At 40.5% G+C, this 18,655-nt stretch overlaps 1 protein-coding gene across 2 annotated transcripts in view; it reads right to left on the reverse strand.

Annotated features, from left to right (window-relative positions):
- LOC139750445 (uncharacterized) overlaps nucleotides 1-18,655 on the reverse strand; it is a 110,661-nt gene that overhangs the window by 35,963 nt on the left and 56,043 nt on the right. For both annotated transcript variants that reach the window (XM_071665253.1, XM_071665252.1), the window contains exons 11-12: nucleotides 18,099-18,299; nucleotides 12,034-12,146 (exon numbers count right to left, since the gene is read on the reverse strand). In XM_071665253.1, coding sequence (XP_071521354.1) covers nucleotides 12,034-12,146; nucleotides 18,099-18,299 — 314 coding nt within the window. The remainder of the gene's footprint in view (nucleotides 1-12,033; nucleotides 12,147-18,098; nucleotides 18,300-18,655) is intronic.

Here is an 18,655-nt window from a genome sequence, read left to right on the forward strand (position 1 = left end):
CACAACACTTTCTTCCACTTTTTGTTGTCCCACTGCAAATATTTTTTGGTAAATGTGAGTCTATTCTTGCACTGGCAGTCTGCCAGAAGCAGTTTCTTGTGAGACATACACCTCTTGAATTTCAAATCATCATGAAGCTGGCTACAAATAGTACATACAGACACGTGACCAAGAAGCTGAAGCTTGTCTTCCTTTAACTATTGTGCTGAAATATGTGGATTTTTGTCTACTTGATGTTGGATAATCTTTAAAAAGCGTTGGGAAATGATACAAGGTCATCCAGGTAATTTCTTCTGGGTAGGAATGTTAATGCTACCATCGTCACTGAAGTGCTTTGTCCATCTTTGCACACTTCATAGTGTCAGCTCTGTAGTTTCAACTATTCATTACAATTCCCTGCTTTATACAAGGCTACAATAGCAGCAATATCCTCTTTCGACAAGTCCTTGGGGCCAAGCATTGCAGCACAAACCCACCACAAAGCACATGCAAGTAGGGTAAAAAAGCAGGTGTCAGGGGGACAGAAAAAAACATTCACCCACCACAAAAGCTCCAGGAAGACTGAAAGCCCCCTGTTGCTACCCCGGGGGCCTTCCCAACCAACATCCATGAGCTGCCCCATCATCTTTTTATCATTCTAGAGTCATGTTTTGGGGTATGAGACAAACAGGTGAAAAATACCGGCATGGGCCCTATCATGCCAATTCTATCTGCCAGGAGTGTATTTGAAGGTGTATGTATATGTATGTATATATGTATATGTTGACGTGTATATATGTAATGTATATGTATGTGGTGGGTCTGTGCTGCAATGCTTGTCCCTAAGGGCTTGTCTAAAGAGGATACTGCTGCTGTTGTGGCCTTGTACAAGGCAGGGAAGTGTAATAAAGAAATAGCTGAAACTTCAGGGCTTCCATTACGAAGTGTGTAAAGACAGACGAAGCACTCTGGTGACGGTGGTGGCACTGACATTCCTACCCAGATGAAACGACCTGGATGACCTCATGTCACTTCCTAATGCACTCTGAAGATTATCCAACATCAAGTAGACAAGAATCCAAGTATTTCAGCACAACAGGTAAGGGAAGACAAGCCTAGGATACTTGGTCATGTGCCTGTACATACTGTATGTAGCTTGCTTCATTTTGACATGAAATTCAAAAGGTGTATGCCTTGCAAGAAACCGCTTCTGACTGACTGCTAGCACAAAAAAGGTGGGGGGTACCTGTTTTATCTTGTTCATTGATATTTCTTTATGTTGTGTCACACTGTAAGTAAAGCATGCCAGTTTTTTCCACCAGAACTGTATACAGATATATAGCTGTTGAGTGATGCACTGATTGTTCTGAATGCAGTTGCAATGACTGTTCTGAGTGCACTATTTTGTCAGGTTTGTGGCTTTGTCATATTTGCCTTTTGATGGCTATGAGTGCACTATTTTGTGTGGTATGTGCCTATGTAATGTTTGCTTTTGAAATGACAGAAGACCAGGCCAGTGAGGCATAATTTTTAGTACAACATATGAATTGGGGTGAAGAGGGTGGTGAGAGTAAGTGAGCTTGGGAAGGAGACTTGTGTGAGGAAGTACCAGGAGAGACTGAGTACAGAAAGGAAAAAGGTGAGAACAATGGAAGTAAGGGGAGTGGGGGAGGAAGGGGATGTATTTAGGGAATCAGTGATGGATTACGCAAAAGATGCTTGTAGCATGAGAAGAGTGGGAGGTGGGTTGATTAGAAAGGGTAATGAGTGGTGGGATGAAAAAGTAAGATTAATAGTGAAAGAGAAGAGAGAGGCATTTGGACGATTTTTGCAGGGAAAAAATGCAATTGAGTGGGAGATGTATAAAAGAAAGAGACAGGAGGTCAAGAGAAAGGTGCAAGAGGTGAAAAAGAGGGCAAATGAGAGTTGGGGTGAGAGAGTATCATTAAATTTTAGGGAGAATAAAAAGATGTTCTGGAAGAAGGTAAATAAAGTGCATAAGACAAGGGAGCAAATGGGAACTTCAGTGAAGGGCACAAATGGGGAGGTGATAACAAGTAGTGGTGATGTGAGAAGGAGATGGAGTGAGTATTTTGAAGGTTTGTTGAATGTGTTTGATGATAGAGTGGCAGATATAGGGTGTTTTGGTAGAGGTGGTGTGCAAAGTGAGAGGGTTAGGGAAAATGATTTGGTAAACAGAGAAGAGGTAGTAAAAGCTTTGCGGAAGATGAAAGCCGGCAAGGCAGCAGGTTTGGATGGTATTGCAGTGGAATTTATTAAAAAAGGAGGTGACTGTATTATTAAACTGGTTGGTAAGGTTATTTAATGTATGTATGACTCATGGTGAGGTGCCTGAGGATTGGCGGAATGCGTGCATAGTGCCATTGTACAATGGCAAAGGGGATAAGAGTGAGTGCTCAAATTACAGAGGTATAAGTTTGTTGAGTATTCCTGGTAAATTATATGGGAGGGTATTGATTGAGAGGGTGAAGGCATGTACAGAGCATCAGATTGGGGAAGAGCAGTGTGGTTTCAGAAGTGGTAGAGGTTGTGTGGATCAGGTGTTTGCTTTGAAGAATGTATGTGAGAAATACTTAGAAAAGCAAATGGATTTGTATTTAGCATTTATGGATCTGGAGAAGGCATATGATAGAGTTGATAGAGGTGCTCTGTGGAAGGTATTAAGAATATATGGTGTGGGAGGCAAGTTGTTAGAAGCAGTGAAAAGTTTTTATCGAGGATGTAAGGCATGTGCACGTGTAGGAAGAGAGGAAAGTGATTGGTTCTCAGTGAATGTAGGTTTGCGGCAGGGGTGTGTGATGTCTCCATGGTTGTTTAATTTGTTTATGGATGGGGTTGTTAGGGAGGTGAATGCAAGAGTTTTGGAAAGAGGGGCAAGTATGAAGTCTGTTGGGGATGAGAGAGCTTGGGAAGTGAGTCAGTTGTTGTTCGCTGATGATACAACGCTGGTGGCTGATTCATGTGAGAAACTACAGAAGCTGGTGACTGAGTTTGGTAAAGTGTGTGAAAGAAGAAAGTTAAGAGTAAATGTGAATAAGAGCAAGGTTATTAGGTACAGAAGGGTTGAGGGTCATGTCAATTGGGAGGTAAGTTTGAATGGAGAAAAACTGGAGGAAGTAAAGTGTTTTAGATATCTGGGAGTGGATCTGGCAGCGGATGGAACCATGGAAGCGGAAGTGGATCATAGGGTGGGGGAGGGGGCGAAAATTCTGGGAGCCTTGAAGAATGTGTGGAAGTCGAGAACATTATCTCGGAAAGCAAAAATGGGTATGTTTGAAGGAATAGTGGTTCCAACAATGTTGTATGGTTGCGAGGCGTGGGCTATGGATAGAGTTGTGCGCAGGTGGATGGATGTGCTGGAAATGAGATGTTTGAGGACAGTGTGGAGTGAGGTGGTTTGATTGAGTAATGTAAGGGTAAGAGAGATGTGTGGAAATAAAAAGAGCGTGGTTGAGAGAGCAGAAGAGGGTGTTTTGAAATGGTTTGGGCACAAGGAGAGAATGAGTGAGGAAAGGTTGACCAAGAGGATATATGTGTCGGAGGTGGAGGGAACGAGGAGAAGTGGGAGACCAAATTGGAGGTGGAAAGATGGAGTGAAAAAGATTTTGTGTGATCGGGGCCTGAACATGCAGGAGGGTGAAAGGAGGGCAAGGAATAGAGTGAATTGGATCGATGTGGTATACCGGGGTTGACGTGCTGTCAGTGGATTAAATCAGGGCATGTGAAGCGTCTGGGGTAAACCATGGAAAGCCGTGTAGGTATGTATATTTTGCGTGTGTGAACGTATGTATATACATGTGTATGGGGGTGGGTTGGGCCATTTCTTCGTCTGTTTCCTTGCGCTACCTCACAAACGCGGGAGACAGCGAAGGAAAAAAAAAAAAAAAAAAAAAAAAAAGAATGGTATGTATAGGGAGCTGAGGGATTCTTTCCTTTGTCCAAATCTGCAATTTTGTTTGCATCCAGACTGTTTCAGTAAGAACATCACTGGTATCATTAAATTTTAGGGAGAATAAAAAGATGTTTCTGAAGGTGGTAAATAAAGTGCATAAGACAAGGGAACAAATGGGAACATCAGTGAAGGGGGCTAATGGGGAGGTGATAACAAGTAGTGGTGATGTGAGGAGATGGAGTGAGTATTTTGAAGGTTTGTTGAATAAGGTTGATGACAGAGTGGCAGATATGGGGTGTTTTGGTAGAGGTGGTGTGCAAAGTGAGAGGGTTATGGAGAATGATTTGGTAAACAAAGAAGAGGTAGTAAAAGCTATGCAGAAGATGAAAGCCAGCAAGGCTGCGGGTTTGGATGGTATTGAAGTGGAATTTATCAAAAAAGGGGGTGACTGTATTGTTGACTAGTTGGTAAGGTTATCTAATGTATGTATGACTCATGGTGTGGTGCCTGAGGATTGGTGGAATGCTTGCATAGCGCCATTGTACAAAGGCAAAGGGGATAAAAGTGAGTGCTCAAATTACAGAGGTATAAGTTTGTTGAGTATTCCTGGTAAATTATATGGGAGGGTATTGATTGAGAGGGTGAAGTCATGCACAGAGCATCAGATTGGGGAAGAGCAGTGTGGTTTCAGAAGTGGTAGAGGATGTGTGGATCAGGTGTTTGCTTTGAAGAATGTATGTGAGAAATACTTAGAAAAGCAAATGGATTTGTATGTAGCATTTATGGATCTGGAGAAGGCATATGATAGAGTTGATAGAGATGCTCTGTGGAAGGTATTAAGAATATATGTTGTGGGAGGCAAGTTGTTAGAAGCAGTGAAAAGTTTTTATCGAGGATGTAAGGCATGTGTGCTAGTAGGAAGAGAGGAAAGTGATTGGTTCTCAGTGAATGTTGGTTTGCGGCAGGGGTGCGTGATGTCTCCATGGTTGTTTAATTTGTTTATGGATGGGGTGGTTAGGGAGGTGAATGCAAGGGTTTTGGAAAGAGGGGCAAGTATGCGGTCTATTGTGGACGAGAGAGATTGGGAAGTGAGTCAGTTGTTGTTCGCTGATGATACATCACTGGTGGCTGATTCGGGTGAGAAACAGCAGAAGCTGGTGACTGAGTTTGGTAAAGTGTGTGAAAGAAGAAATTTGAGAGTTAATGTGAATAAGAGCAAGGTTATTAGGTACAGTAGGGCTGAGGGACAAGTCAACTGGGAGGTAAGTTTAAATGGAGAAAAACTGGAGGAAGTGAAGTGTTTTAGATATCTGGGAATGGATTTGGCAGCGGAAGGAACCATGGAAGCATAAGTGAATCATAGGGTGGGGGAGAAGGCGAAAGTTCTGGGAGCCTTGAAAAATGTGTGGAAGTCGAGAACGTTATCTTGGAAAGCAAAAATGGGTATGTTTGAAGGAATAATGGTTCCAACAATGTTATATGGTTGCGAGGCGTGGGCTATGGATAGAGTTGTGTGCAGGAGGGTGGATGTTCTCGAAATGATATGTCTGAGGGCAATATGTGGTGTGGGGTGGTAAGAGAGATGTGTGGTAATAAAAAGAGTGTGGTTGAGGGAGCAGAAGAGGGTGTTTTGAAATGGTTTGGTCACATGGAGAGAATGAGTGAGGAAAGATTGACAAAGAGGATATATGTGTCAGAGGTGGAGGGAATAAGAAGTGGGAGACCAAGTTGAAGATGGAAAGATGGAGTGAAAAAGATTTTGAGTGATCAGGGCCTGAACATGCAGGAGGGTGAAAGGCGTACAAGGAATAGAGTGAATTGGAACGATGTGCTAAACCAAGGTCGACATGCTGTCAATGGATTGAACCAAGGCATGTGAAGCATCTGGGGTAAACCATGGAAAGTTTTGTGGGGCCTGGAGGTGGAAAGGGAGCTGTGGTTTCGTAGCATTATACATGACAGCTAGAGACTGAGTGTGAACAGATGTGGCCTTTGTTGTCTTTTCCTAGCACTACCTCACGCACATGCGCGGGGAGGGGGTAGTCATTTCATGTGTGGTGGGGTGGCGACAGGAATGAATAAGGGCAGACAGTATGAATTATGTACATGTGTATATATGTATATGTCTGTGTGTGTATATGTATGTATACACTGAGATGTATAGGTATGCATATGTGCACGTGTGGACGTGTATGTATATACATGTGTATGTGGGTGGGTTGGGCCATTCTTTCATCTGTTTCCTTGTGCTACCTTGCTAACGTGGGAGACAGCGACAAAGTATAATAAATAAATAAATATATCTTTTTGAAGATAATGGCTGGGGTTCCATTTCGTCCTGGACCTAAATCTCCTCTGAAGTGATTAATCGCTTTGATTATACAATCTGATATTTCAATATCTATGAATGCATTTTCAACATGTTGGCCAAACAGTTCATCTTCGTTTCTCCTCACATTTTGAGCTGCATACCAATTCATGTTGTTCAATCAAAATCCTTCATACTTCCCTGGAAACATTTTCATTTCCATCTCCTACCTTAAATGGTCCAATTTTTGTTGTGCTAATTTTTGCTTTGTTCATGTATGTGAACAATAACTTTGGATTCCTTTCCATGATCTGTATAACTTTTTCTTCGTTCATTTTTTGTTTTCTTCTATGGTGTTTCAACATTTCTATAAAAGCATTCTTTATTCTTTCATCAATTATCATACTCTTGCTTCTTTAGTTGCTATCCTCCCCTTTTTCCATGCCTTTCTTTTATTCATCAACATTTCCATTTTGTACTTATTTTCTTTAACTTCTGCTTAATAACTATAATCAGTCCTAATTTCTCACAGCATATTTTTGTGTTTGCGAATATGTTACTATCTCTACAGATCTCAATTCATTTTGCGCTTATAATTTTCTTACTGACCTTTTCCGAGTTTGATATGTTGTGGTGAAAATCCATATCAACCTACTGTCTTTTACCGTTTTTGTATCATATTCATTATCATTCACTTCCATTCTAGTCTCAAATTATTGCTGATATTATGATTTAACAGGCAAATTATTTACCTCTAAATCTAAAAATAGTGACATGCCATTTGTATAAATAAGATCTAACACATATTGCTCCCTCTCGTTTGGGTCTGTGGTTTACCTGAGCATGGGTGAATGAACCACATGAATTTATCAGTCTTTGGAGCTGTTCTCTTTCATCTGCATTACTCTCATTTGTAATTGCATCAGCATCCATAATCTACATACTCCACTTTGGTCATGTTCAATAAAATGAAAGTTAAAGTCAACAGTCCATATCATTATCAGTCAGGTTTCTCTAATCCCTTCAAACTTTCCAAAAATTTTGTAAAAATCATTCTTGTCATTTAGTCTTGTTTCTGGTGGGTCATATCGCTAAATTCATTGTGTTTATGGCTAAGAGTCTCATCATAAGTTTACATTTATTGTACCACATCTTCATTTTCTGTTTTCTAGCTATCTACATTGCTAATGCCCTTTTCCTCCAAAAACTCACTCAATGAGTGGCCACAGCAAGAGAGTCTCCATAAATAGTGAAATCCAGTGCCCCTTTCTTATGTTCCTATCAACTACTTCTACCAAATGTGTTCACCTAATGCTCCTGCTAAATTTCCCTTCCTTCTTATTTTATTATTTTATTTTGCTTTGTCACTGTCTCCCGTGTTTGCGAAGTAGCGCAAGGAAACAGACGAAAGAAATGGCCCAACCCACCCCCATACACATGTATATACATACACGTCCACACACGCAAATATACATATCCATACATCTCAATGTACACATATATATACACACACAGACACATACATATATACACACGCACACAATGCACACTGTCTGCCCCTATTCATTCCCATCGCCACCTCGCCACACATGGAATAACATACCCCTCCCCCCTCATGTGTGCGAGGCAGCGCTAGGAAAAGACAACAAAGGCCCCATTCGTTCACACTTAGTCTCTAGCTGTCATGCAATAATGCCCGAAACCACAGCTCCCTTTCCACATCCAGGCCCCACACAACTTTCCATGGTTTACCCCAGACGCTTCACATGCCCTGATTCAATCCAGTGACAGCACGTCGACCCCGGTATACCACATCGATCCAATTCACTCTATTCCTTGCCCGCCTTTCACCCTCCTGAATGTTCAGGCCCCAATCACTCAAAATCTTTTTCACTCCATCTTTCCACCTCCAATTTGGTCTCCCACTTCTCCTCGTTCCCTCCACCTCTGACACATATATCCTCTTGGTCAATCTTTCCTCACTCATTCTCTCCATGTGCCCAAACCATTTCAAAACACCCTCTTCTGCTCTCTCAACCACGCTCTTTTTATTTCCACACATCTCTCTTACCCTTACGTTACTCGATCAAACCACCTCACACCACACATTGTCCTCAAACATCTCATTTCCAGCACATCCATCCTCCTGTGCACAACTCTATCCATAGCCCACGCCTCCCTTCCTTCTACTTCTACCAAAAGTTTCACCCTAACTCTCCTGCATAATGTTCCTACTTCATACTTTTATCTACTGCTCCTTCCAGCTTGCCACAGGTAGGGATAGTGTAGAGCAATCACCGCACGAAAACTAACTATGAAGAATGAATTGTGTGAGTAAAGTGATGTCAAGTGTTATGTGTGACAAGGAGAGATTGTATGTTTCTGGACAAAATACCAACATTCCACAGACTGGGGAGGCAGGAAGAAAAGACAGCTACCTGGGTTAGAGGAGTGCAACCTGACAACAAGTGAAGTGCTGGCTCACTATGCAGCCATTGCTAACCCTCCTGATACCCAAGCAAGCATGGAAACCATCACTTGAGACAGATTTGTAAACTATTTAAATGACAGTAACTTAATAAACGATCCTTATCATGGTTCTTGATAAACTGTTCATGTCTGGCAAACATGCTTAATTTCTTTAATGATATAATCAGCATGTATGATAAAAATACAACAGCTGATGTCTTCTATCTAGACTTTAAAAAAATATCTGATAAGGTTCCATATCAAAGGTTACTAGCAAAAATTAAGTTGTGTGGTACTGACAGGGTATTTGGGCGGTTACAAAATTGGTTGACTGGCAGTAAATAAAGAATTACAATTAAAGGTCAAGCTTCAGGATAGTTAGAAATAACAAGTGGTATGGCACAAGGATCAGTCTTGGGACCAGTTCTCCCTCTCACATATATCAATGACACTGGTAATAGGCTGCAATCTAAGATACTAAAATTCAAAGATGACACTAAGCTGGGGAACATCTGCAGCTTCAAACTGACACAGACAAACTGATGGACTAGGCTGACAGGTGGCAAATGAATTTGAACGCTGACAGGTTGGTCAATAACACAGGTATCCGGCTTAGGCTAGGGAATAAACAGCATTAATAAGATGGCCTTGATCAAGGCATTCATTTGCCCACATCACCTCAGCTAACATTAAAAAAATATGCAAGCTTTACAGATTGGTAGTAAAAATGAGAAGGTAAATTACAGTAAAAATTCTATTCAACAGCAAAAGGTAAATGAGGAACTACAAAAATAAGTAAAAAATAGCCCTCACTGCTGCAATACTAACAATATTGGTGAAACAATTACCACAAATACTCAAAACTGTGTGCCAAAGTTGGTGGTATCCATCATCTTGAGAGTGCATGTGATTTTTTTTTTTTTTTTTTTTTTGCCGCTGTCTCCCGCGTTTGCGAGGTAGCGCAAGGAAACAGACGAAAGAAATGGCCCAACCCACCCCCATACACATGCCTTGATTCAATCCACTGACAGCACGTCAACCCCGGTATACCACATCGCTCCAATTCACTCTATTCTTTGCCCTCCTTTCACCCTCCTGCATGTTCAGGCCCCGATCACACAAAATCTTTATCACTCCATCTTTCCACCTCCAATTTGGTCTCCCTCTTCTCCTCGTTCCCTCCACCTCCGACACATATATCCTCTTGGTCAATCTTTCCTCACTCATTCTCTCCATGTGACCAAACCATTTCAAAACACCCTCTTCTGCTCTCTCAACAACGCTCTTTTTATTTCCACACATCTCTCTTACCCTTACGTTACTTACTCGATCAAACCACCTCACACCACACATTGTCCTCAAACATCTCATTTCCAGCACATCCATCCTCCTGCGCACAACTCTATCCATAGTCCACGCCTCGCAACCATACAACATTGTTGGAACCACTATTCCTTCAAACATACCCATTTTTGCTTTCCGAGATAATGTTCTCGACTTCCACACATTCTTCAAGGCTCCCAGAATTTTCGCCCCCTCCCCCACCCTATGATCCACTTCCGCTTCCATGGTTCCATCCGCTGCCAGATCCACTCCCAGATATCTAAAACACTTCACTTCCTCCACTTTTTCTCCATTCAAACTCACCTCCCAATTGAATTGACCCTCAACCCTACTGTACCTAATAACCTTGCTCTTATTCACATTTACTCTTAACTTTCTTCTTTCACACACTTTACCAAACTCAGTCACCAGCTTCTGCAGTTTCTTACATGAATCAGCCACCAGCGCTGTATCATCAGCGAACAACAACTGACTCACTTCCCAAGCTCTCTCATCCCCAACAGACTTCATACTTGCCCCTCTTTCCAAAACTCTTGCATTCACCTCCCTAACAACCCCATCCATAAACAAATTAAACAACCATGGAGACATCACACACCCCTGCCGCAAACCTACATTCACTGAGAACCAATCACTTTCCTCTCTTCCTACACGTACACATGCCTTACATCCTCGATAAAAACTTTTCACTGCTTCTAACAACTTGCCTCCCACACCATATATTCTTAATACCTTCCACAGAGCATCTCTATCAACTCTATCATATGCCTTCTCCAGATCCATAAATGCTACATACAAATCCATTTGCTTTTCTAAGTATTTCTCACATACATTCTTCAAAGCAAACACCTGATCCACACATCCTCTACCACTTCTGAAACCACACTGCTCTTCCCCAATCTGATGCTCTGTACATGCCTTCACCCTCTCAATCAATACCCTCCCATATAATTTGCCAGGAATACTCAACAAACTTATACCTCTGTAATTTGAGCACTCACTCTTATCCCCTTTGCCTTTGTACAATGGCACTATGCACGCATTCCGCCAATCCTCAGGCACCTCACCATGAGTCATACATACATTAAATAACCTTACCAACCAGTCAACAATACAGTCACCCCCTTTTTTAATAAATTCCACTGCAATACCATCCAAACCTGCTGCCTTGCCGGCTTTCATCTTCCGCAAAGCTTTTACTACCTCTTCTCTGTTTACCAACTCATTTTCCCTAACCCTCGCACTTTGCACACCACCTCGACCAAAACACCCTATATGTGCCACTCTATCATCAAACACATTCAACAAACCTTCAAAATACTCACTCCATCTCCTTCTCACATCACCACTACTTGTTATCACCTCCCCATTTGTGCCCTTCACTGAAGTTCCCATTTGCTCCCTTGTCTTACGCACTTTATTTACCTCCTTCCAGAACATCTTTTTATTCTCCCTAAAATTTAATGATACTCTCTCACCCCAACTCTCATTTGCCCTTTTTTTCACCTCTTGCACCTTTCTCTTGACCTCCTGTCTCTTTCCTTTTATACGTCTCCCACTCAATTTCATTTTTTCCCTGCAAAAATCGTCCAAATGCCTCTCTCTTCTCTTTCACTAATACTCTTACTTCTTCATCCCACCACTCACTACCCTTTCTAATCAACCCACCTCCCACTCTTCTCATGCCACAAGCATCTTTTGCGCAATCCATCACTGATTCCCTAAATACATCCCATTCCTCCCCCACTCCCCTTACTTCCATCTGTGAAACTATGGATAATAATACTACTTTAGGCAAGGGACCTCTATATATGATGATGATTTAATAAACCCATAATACACAGCCTGGGGTGAGCTTCAATACAAGTCACTTAGATAGGTGTCACTAAATACACAAACTTAAAAACTTACCCTGGCTGTAATCCTCATACAGTCTGCTACATTCTATCTACACTATAGTTTAAAAATGCTACATTACACTATACTTGTTTTTACAGTATTTAACAGCAAAAGTCCATACCACTTTAACGATGGCCTTGCCCTTTTCATCAGGATCAGGACATGGGTATCCATTTTCATCAAGTTGTTTCTCAGTCAGGATATACTTCACCAAATGCTTGTAGAAAGCTTCACCTAGTTAACAAAAAAGTATGAGTTTGTAATAAATTGCATTCGGAAATTAATTCACACTTTTATCATTGTACTAACTGAAAATATGGTTTCCAGAATTCACTGTTTTATTATTCTGTCAATTTCAGAGGTAATTCTCTATGATCAATATGTTCTCCATGCATTTATGCCGAGCCAACAATTAGAATCCCAAGAAAAAGTAATCAAAATTGAGTTTAAAAAAGTAAGCTTCGCTTCAACTAGTATTTGCACTCCATCAAAATGTTCCAAAGCTGAAAGACAGTTCTTCTTATGTGTATTGGTAGATTAACTAAACAGGGAAAGCCAAACTACCAAACAGTATCCTCCAAATACCCATCCTACTAGCGCATCACTATCCCTTACCACCATCTACACCAGTAAGAATGAAATTACAGCTCAGACTAAGCCTGACATGATTTATTCTGAATACAAAAAGCTAGGACAATCATAAACACTTATGAACCATTTGAATGAGAGTAGAAACTAGTTTCTCTAATCACAAATAATATTCTATACTCAACACATGTATGTGGGATGAATGCTGATGAAATGACATATTTCACATATGCATTCACATTTCATCTTATTATATAATAATAGGACCTCTTCTCCAGGGATTGTGGCAAATTCAATCAGCAGCAGGGAAATTATGGACCCCTTTGGAGTAAGAGTTCTCCCACAAGATTATACCCCAATGATACAATCTCACTGATGGTAACTTTTCACTCATAGCATAACCACAAGCAGGCTGAGTCCAGTAATCCCAACTGTATGTGGAGATGCAAACACTACCAAATCTCTTGCCAGACTATAAAAACATATCCAGGGTTAAGTTAGAAAAATTATGTGCTGTATGTGTAAATATTAGGTTTACATAAACTGAAATTATTGGACACTACTGTAAAGGGAATAAATTAGTCCACTAAGAAACAAGACTAACTAAATTTTGACTATATGGGATAATTCTTCCTTAACACTTTAGACAAATGAAATCTATTGTTTTTCAACTGAAGCACATGAATGATGGAAAGACTAGCATAAAAATTGGATGAAAATAAATGCCATGGCTTTCTTTACTTATTGTAAGTGTTATAGATTCTTTACCTCAACAAAGATATATATAACATCCATGCAATGACAGTATATAACTGGTAGGACACAGGTGACTCCCATGAAGAAATTGGTTTTTCATAGGAAAAATGTAGGAGCTTGCAAAGAAAAATCCTTAGGGAAAGTTTATTTCCACTCCTTCCATTAGGCAGTAGAGGTAGTGATGTTACCCCTTGCAGAGGTTGTTTACTGTCAACTGCACAAGGAAACAGAGGAAAGAATGGCCCAACCCACCCACATACACATGTATATACATAAACACCCACACATGTACATATGCATACCTATACATTTCAATGTATACATACATATACATACACAGACATATACATATATATACATGTACATTTTCATACTTGCTGCCTTCATCCATTCCCGCTGCAACCCTGCCACACATTTACTCTCAGCTTTCTTCTTTCACACACTTTACCAAACTCAGTCACCAACTTCTGCAGTTTCTCACCAGAATCAGCCACCTGCGCCGTATCATCAGCGAACAACAATTGACTCGCTTCCCAAGCCCTCTCATCCACAACAGACTGCATACTTGCCCCTCTCTCCAAAACTCTTGCATTCACCTCCCTCACCATCCCATCCATAAACAAATTAAACAACCATGGAGACATCAAGCACCCCTGCCACAAAACAAAATTCACTGGGAACCAATCACTTTCCTCTCTTCCTACTCATACAAATGCCTTACATCCTCAATAAAAACTTTTCACTGCTTCTAGCAACTTACTTCCCACACCATATACTCTTAATACCTTCCATAGAGCATCTCTATCATATGTTTGTACATATATATATAGAGAGAGAGAGCCCCCACTCATCATGGGGGTTATGTTCCTGGAGAACATGTCAAACAATGTCATTTAATAAGAAAATGAAACACATTATATGAGGGTATTATGTTCTTAAACAAAAGTTAGCTGTATGTAAGTATAAATTAATATGAAATAATCTAACCCAAGAACACCTTACCACACACCTACATTTGTTTATCTAATTCATATTCAATAAAAACTTTCCAGCAAGCTTGGTGATGAGGGCTTGAGATGATGTTGAAGTGGGATGGGGCGGATTGAGAGTTACTAGGAGGAAGGAGCAGGAAGGGTGTCCGCATCATTCCTTGAATTAACTAATTCAGGAACTGAAGGGACCCCTATACATAAAACATCTGTAAGCCCTCTACAGAAAACCAGGGAACACTCATGGTTGGAATCCATATCACTGGTCCTTCTGCTAACCCATTAGTTGTAAATAGGTGTGTGGTAAGATATGTTTCTATCTCTTCCTCTTAAGAGTCTATCAGCCTCCAACTGCTGAGTTCCTGATTGGTCAAACCTTTGATCATAACTTACCCTAAACATGACTAATTATGGATATAACTTCCTTAAAATGCAAATTCAGTGATTCAGCCATATTTCATTCTTTACTTTTTCTTTTAATTTGTTCTTCAAGTCAACAGTGTTGGCAAGCCACAGTAGTCTGCTGGATCTGGGGCATCGTTTTTGCCTACCCTAAACCTGAGGAAGAATGCACACACTCAGGCAGTGCCTTAACCCAAACACCATTTTTGCTGTAACAATGACTTCCTCTCATAACATAGCAATGTTGTTTATATAATTCATAACGTTATAATTCTTCAAACACTCCCAGAATGATGGTTCAGCCTCCTGACCTGAACATCTCAGAATTTAGTGGGATGTCCTTCCTATATAATATGATCTGAAGGCAGCAATAATGCCTTGATCCATGGGCTGAAGCAAGGATATTAAGGAGGAACTTCATAGCAATGTCTCAATTCATCTCAATCAAATGCTCTGAAGAGACATAAGACTACTCATGAAAAATCCTTTGGGTGACTCAAGTCTTCTTGTTAGAATGACAGATCATATGTAATACCACCTTCATATAGCTCTGGGATTTTCTAAGAGAAAAACTAGCAAGGGTTTGAATTTAAAATTTTCCCAAGCAATTCCCAGCCAGCAGAAGCATCAAGATATTTGGCTATCTTGAACCATGAAGCAAATTTTTCTTCCTGGTTAAAGAATGTTGGGGTGGCATTCTTTCCAAAAGTAAGCTACTCTCATCTATATTAAACATTCAAGGTGAATAAACCTTCTTTCTTAATAACAATCCTTAAATACTCAAGAGTACTGTTTTGCTGTCTCAGTATTAGCAATAGTAGCCTTCCTAGTCACACAAATGTTATGAAAAGCAGGACTTCTCTTAAACCTCTCAAATGACATCTTACTTGCAGCAAAAGTTTTCTTTTGTTTCGAGTACTATGCTCTTTAAGTCATCATATAAAGACAATCCCCTCTCCCTGATACTCATAAGCAGCATGAGGAAGGGATGACTGAATCTTGGGAGAAAAATTTACTTGGAGCCTTCCAATATTCTTTGGAGAGTTATACAAGAGTGGAGAATTAGCAACATCCTACTTCAATGCCTCTAAATCATCTACAAAACCCAGGGGATATATGGGCAATCTTCTTTCCCCTATATCCCAGAGATACATTTTACATATCTAATTCAGTGTTTTCCAAACTTGGGGCTGGGGGTTTGCTAAAAAATTACATTTGTTTAAAACAGGTTAATAAAGACACTTGAGTCTCAGTCATTCAAGAGAAATCTCTCTCTGACTAAACTTAACACACACATCCTTGCAAAAGCAAAATACAGCAGTCATCTTTACACATTTTATATCCATCACATCTCTTCTCATGTGTCTTGTACACATCAAGGATACTACACTGACTCATTACTCATCTCTCACAACAGTACCACCCACAGATCTTCTCTCCAGGAAATTGGCCATGTCCACTGGTCAGGACTGCGGGTCATAAAGCACTGTAATGTTGTGTATGCATCTATGGGCAAAGAATGAAGGGCAACTGAATGGCAAGTGCTCAGTGTCTACCTTATGGTAGTTGCATCATGGGCAAGAAAGGCTTTGGGATATGATGAAATGGTATCTATAGCATTGCAGGAATGGGTGATGTCCTGGGAACAGACAGGAGAGTGTGACTCGTGTTTGTCTGAGGAGTGTGATTTCTGCTGGATGTATCTCTCGAAAGATGGAGTTTAAGACTGAGTTGGAAGGGTAGTTGTTAAGTGTATGCCAGGTCATCTTAATGTGTATGTAATTTGCTAGTGTTGTTAGTTGGGGGTGAGGGGATCTACGTGTAGAGGCCATTCAAATGTGAGGCGAGCATAAGCTTTATATTTCTACTTTGGGGTATGTGGTAAAATATGAGCAGTTTGGATGGGATAGATCTAATGCTGTTGCATAGAATATAGTGCTGAGCTTGGTGAGGTGGGACTGTATTCCAAGGATTTTTGTTTGATTATGTAGGTGTTGAGTGTTTGTGGTTGCTAAGGATTGTTATGATTGTACTATTCTGTGTGGTTTGAAAGCTCAGTTATATTTACTTTTTAAGAGGATGGGAGACCAGGTAGGTGAGGCATAGTTTAAAGTGGAATGGATGAATTCTTTGTGGTGTATGCAGACTCTTTTTCTTGTTCAAATCTGGTGCCAATTAGTGTTCTAAGGGCATTTAGTCTGTGTGTCACTTTTGTGTTCATGTTATTGGTATGGGGTATGAATCTCATGTGTGTGTAGTACTTGAAGAATGGAATGGCTGGTGTTTTGTTCAGTGCGAGTGATTGTCCATTCAGGGAGACTGGAGGGAGTGAGCTGGATTCATGTCAGTCTGGGGTTAAAAGAGATTGAAAACTTCATTGGAGATGCAGACATTCTTTTCTGAGTGAGCCACTGTGCCACTGTTCCAACTGTGTAACATACTGCTTCATGTCTGTTGTTGCTACTGTGATGTTACGGTTTTTGTGATGTGATTGTGAGGTCATCTGCATATGAAAGGACTTTCACACTGTGGTTTGACTGAGGACATAGGTCATGTAGGAAGAGACTGGAGAGGATTGGAAAAATTCCAGCTCCTTGGGAATCCATTGCTGTGTTTAAGTGTTTTATATGTGATGCCCATCATCAAGCATCTCTATCTGAAAGAAGTGTCTGGGGACAGTGCTGAATATTCAGATGATGTTCATTGCCACATGTACAAAGGAATAATATAAGAAAAAGAAGTAAAGTGATACTGGCTGATCCATGAGATGGAAAAAGCCAGTGTGGTAGCAGTCTTGACAGTGCATGACCAAGAAAGACTCTGTGCTGTCAGTGGCTAAGATCAAGTGATTCAAAGGTGTCAGCTCTGTAATGGTCTCTGACTGCTCGATAGCAGGTACAAGAGAAGCAAGCTGCCACATTCTAGAGAGGACAGTAACAAGGACAGAAAGCAGGCTTCTGCCCACTAGAAAGAGAGAGGGTAAGAAGGTCCTAACTCCAATATTTCTAAAGAATATCCTGAGGAATATCTCATTCTCAGGGAAAAAGCACAGATGAGAGAAAAAATGAACAACAAATAAATTACAAAACCAAAAGCCAGCATTCTCATTAAGTCACTTTAGACATATCCTGTGACCTCAAAAGTTTCCTTAAACATAGTGGCACAGTCAATAAAACCAGTAACTATATCTAACTTGGAGGGAAAGAAAAAACTTATTACTGCTTGGATTTAGATGTATAATAGTTGTCCTGTAGAGAGGACTATAATTGACTGGTGTATGTACGGCAGATTGTCTGGAAGGGCAGATACTATGTTCGGATGGTTTGGTTTGTCATTCTAAAGTCCTAATGCACTAACGTAGAAAGGAAGAGCTTACATTCTTTAAACCTTTGTCAAGAGCAGACATCTGGTACCATAATCAAGCTGTGACCTGAAAGCTCTGAAAACTTACCTTTCAAACTGTCTTGAATATCAACAGGATTCTTTTTCGATTTCTCAATGCTCCACGAGCCCCTCTGTCCACCTCCTGCTAATACTGTGAAGTGAGACAACTTAACATGGTTGGGGTTTGTCGGGTGTGATTTTCCTTCCTTGGATGGTGAAGAGGAAATACCAGAAGTTGAAGGCTCTTCTACTGACAAAGTTTCTGCAACTATAGGATAATACAGTATAAGGAAAATGATAATCAATCATTGTGTACACAGTGATCTCTAACTTTCTTTAAGTACAGTTTGCTGTTACCAGAAAGTGATATACCCACGAAAAACCTGTATCTAGCACTTCAGGCATTGGAAAGTTATGCACATTCAAGGATAAAATATTTCTAGTGGCTGAAAAACATATCAGTAAACTCTGTATGATTTAACAACCACACAGGTTCACCATCACTTTCTGCTGGTATTCCACGGCACAGTGCAAGATTTTTGCTTTAAATTTCTATTTTCCTTTATGAAATGATAAATCAGCATCCATAAGTAGCACTATCTACACCAAAAGTTATGGTATTAT

This window comes from Panulirus ornatus, chromosome 9, assembly GCF_036320965.1.
Source record: "Panulirus ornatus isolate Po-2019 chromosome 9, ASM3632096v1, whole genome shotgun sequence".
Taxonomy (NCBI): Eukaryota; Metazoa; Arthropoda; class Malacostraca; order Decapoda; family Palinuridae; genus Panulirus; species Panulirus ornatus.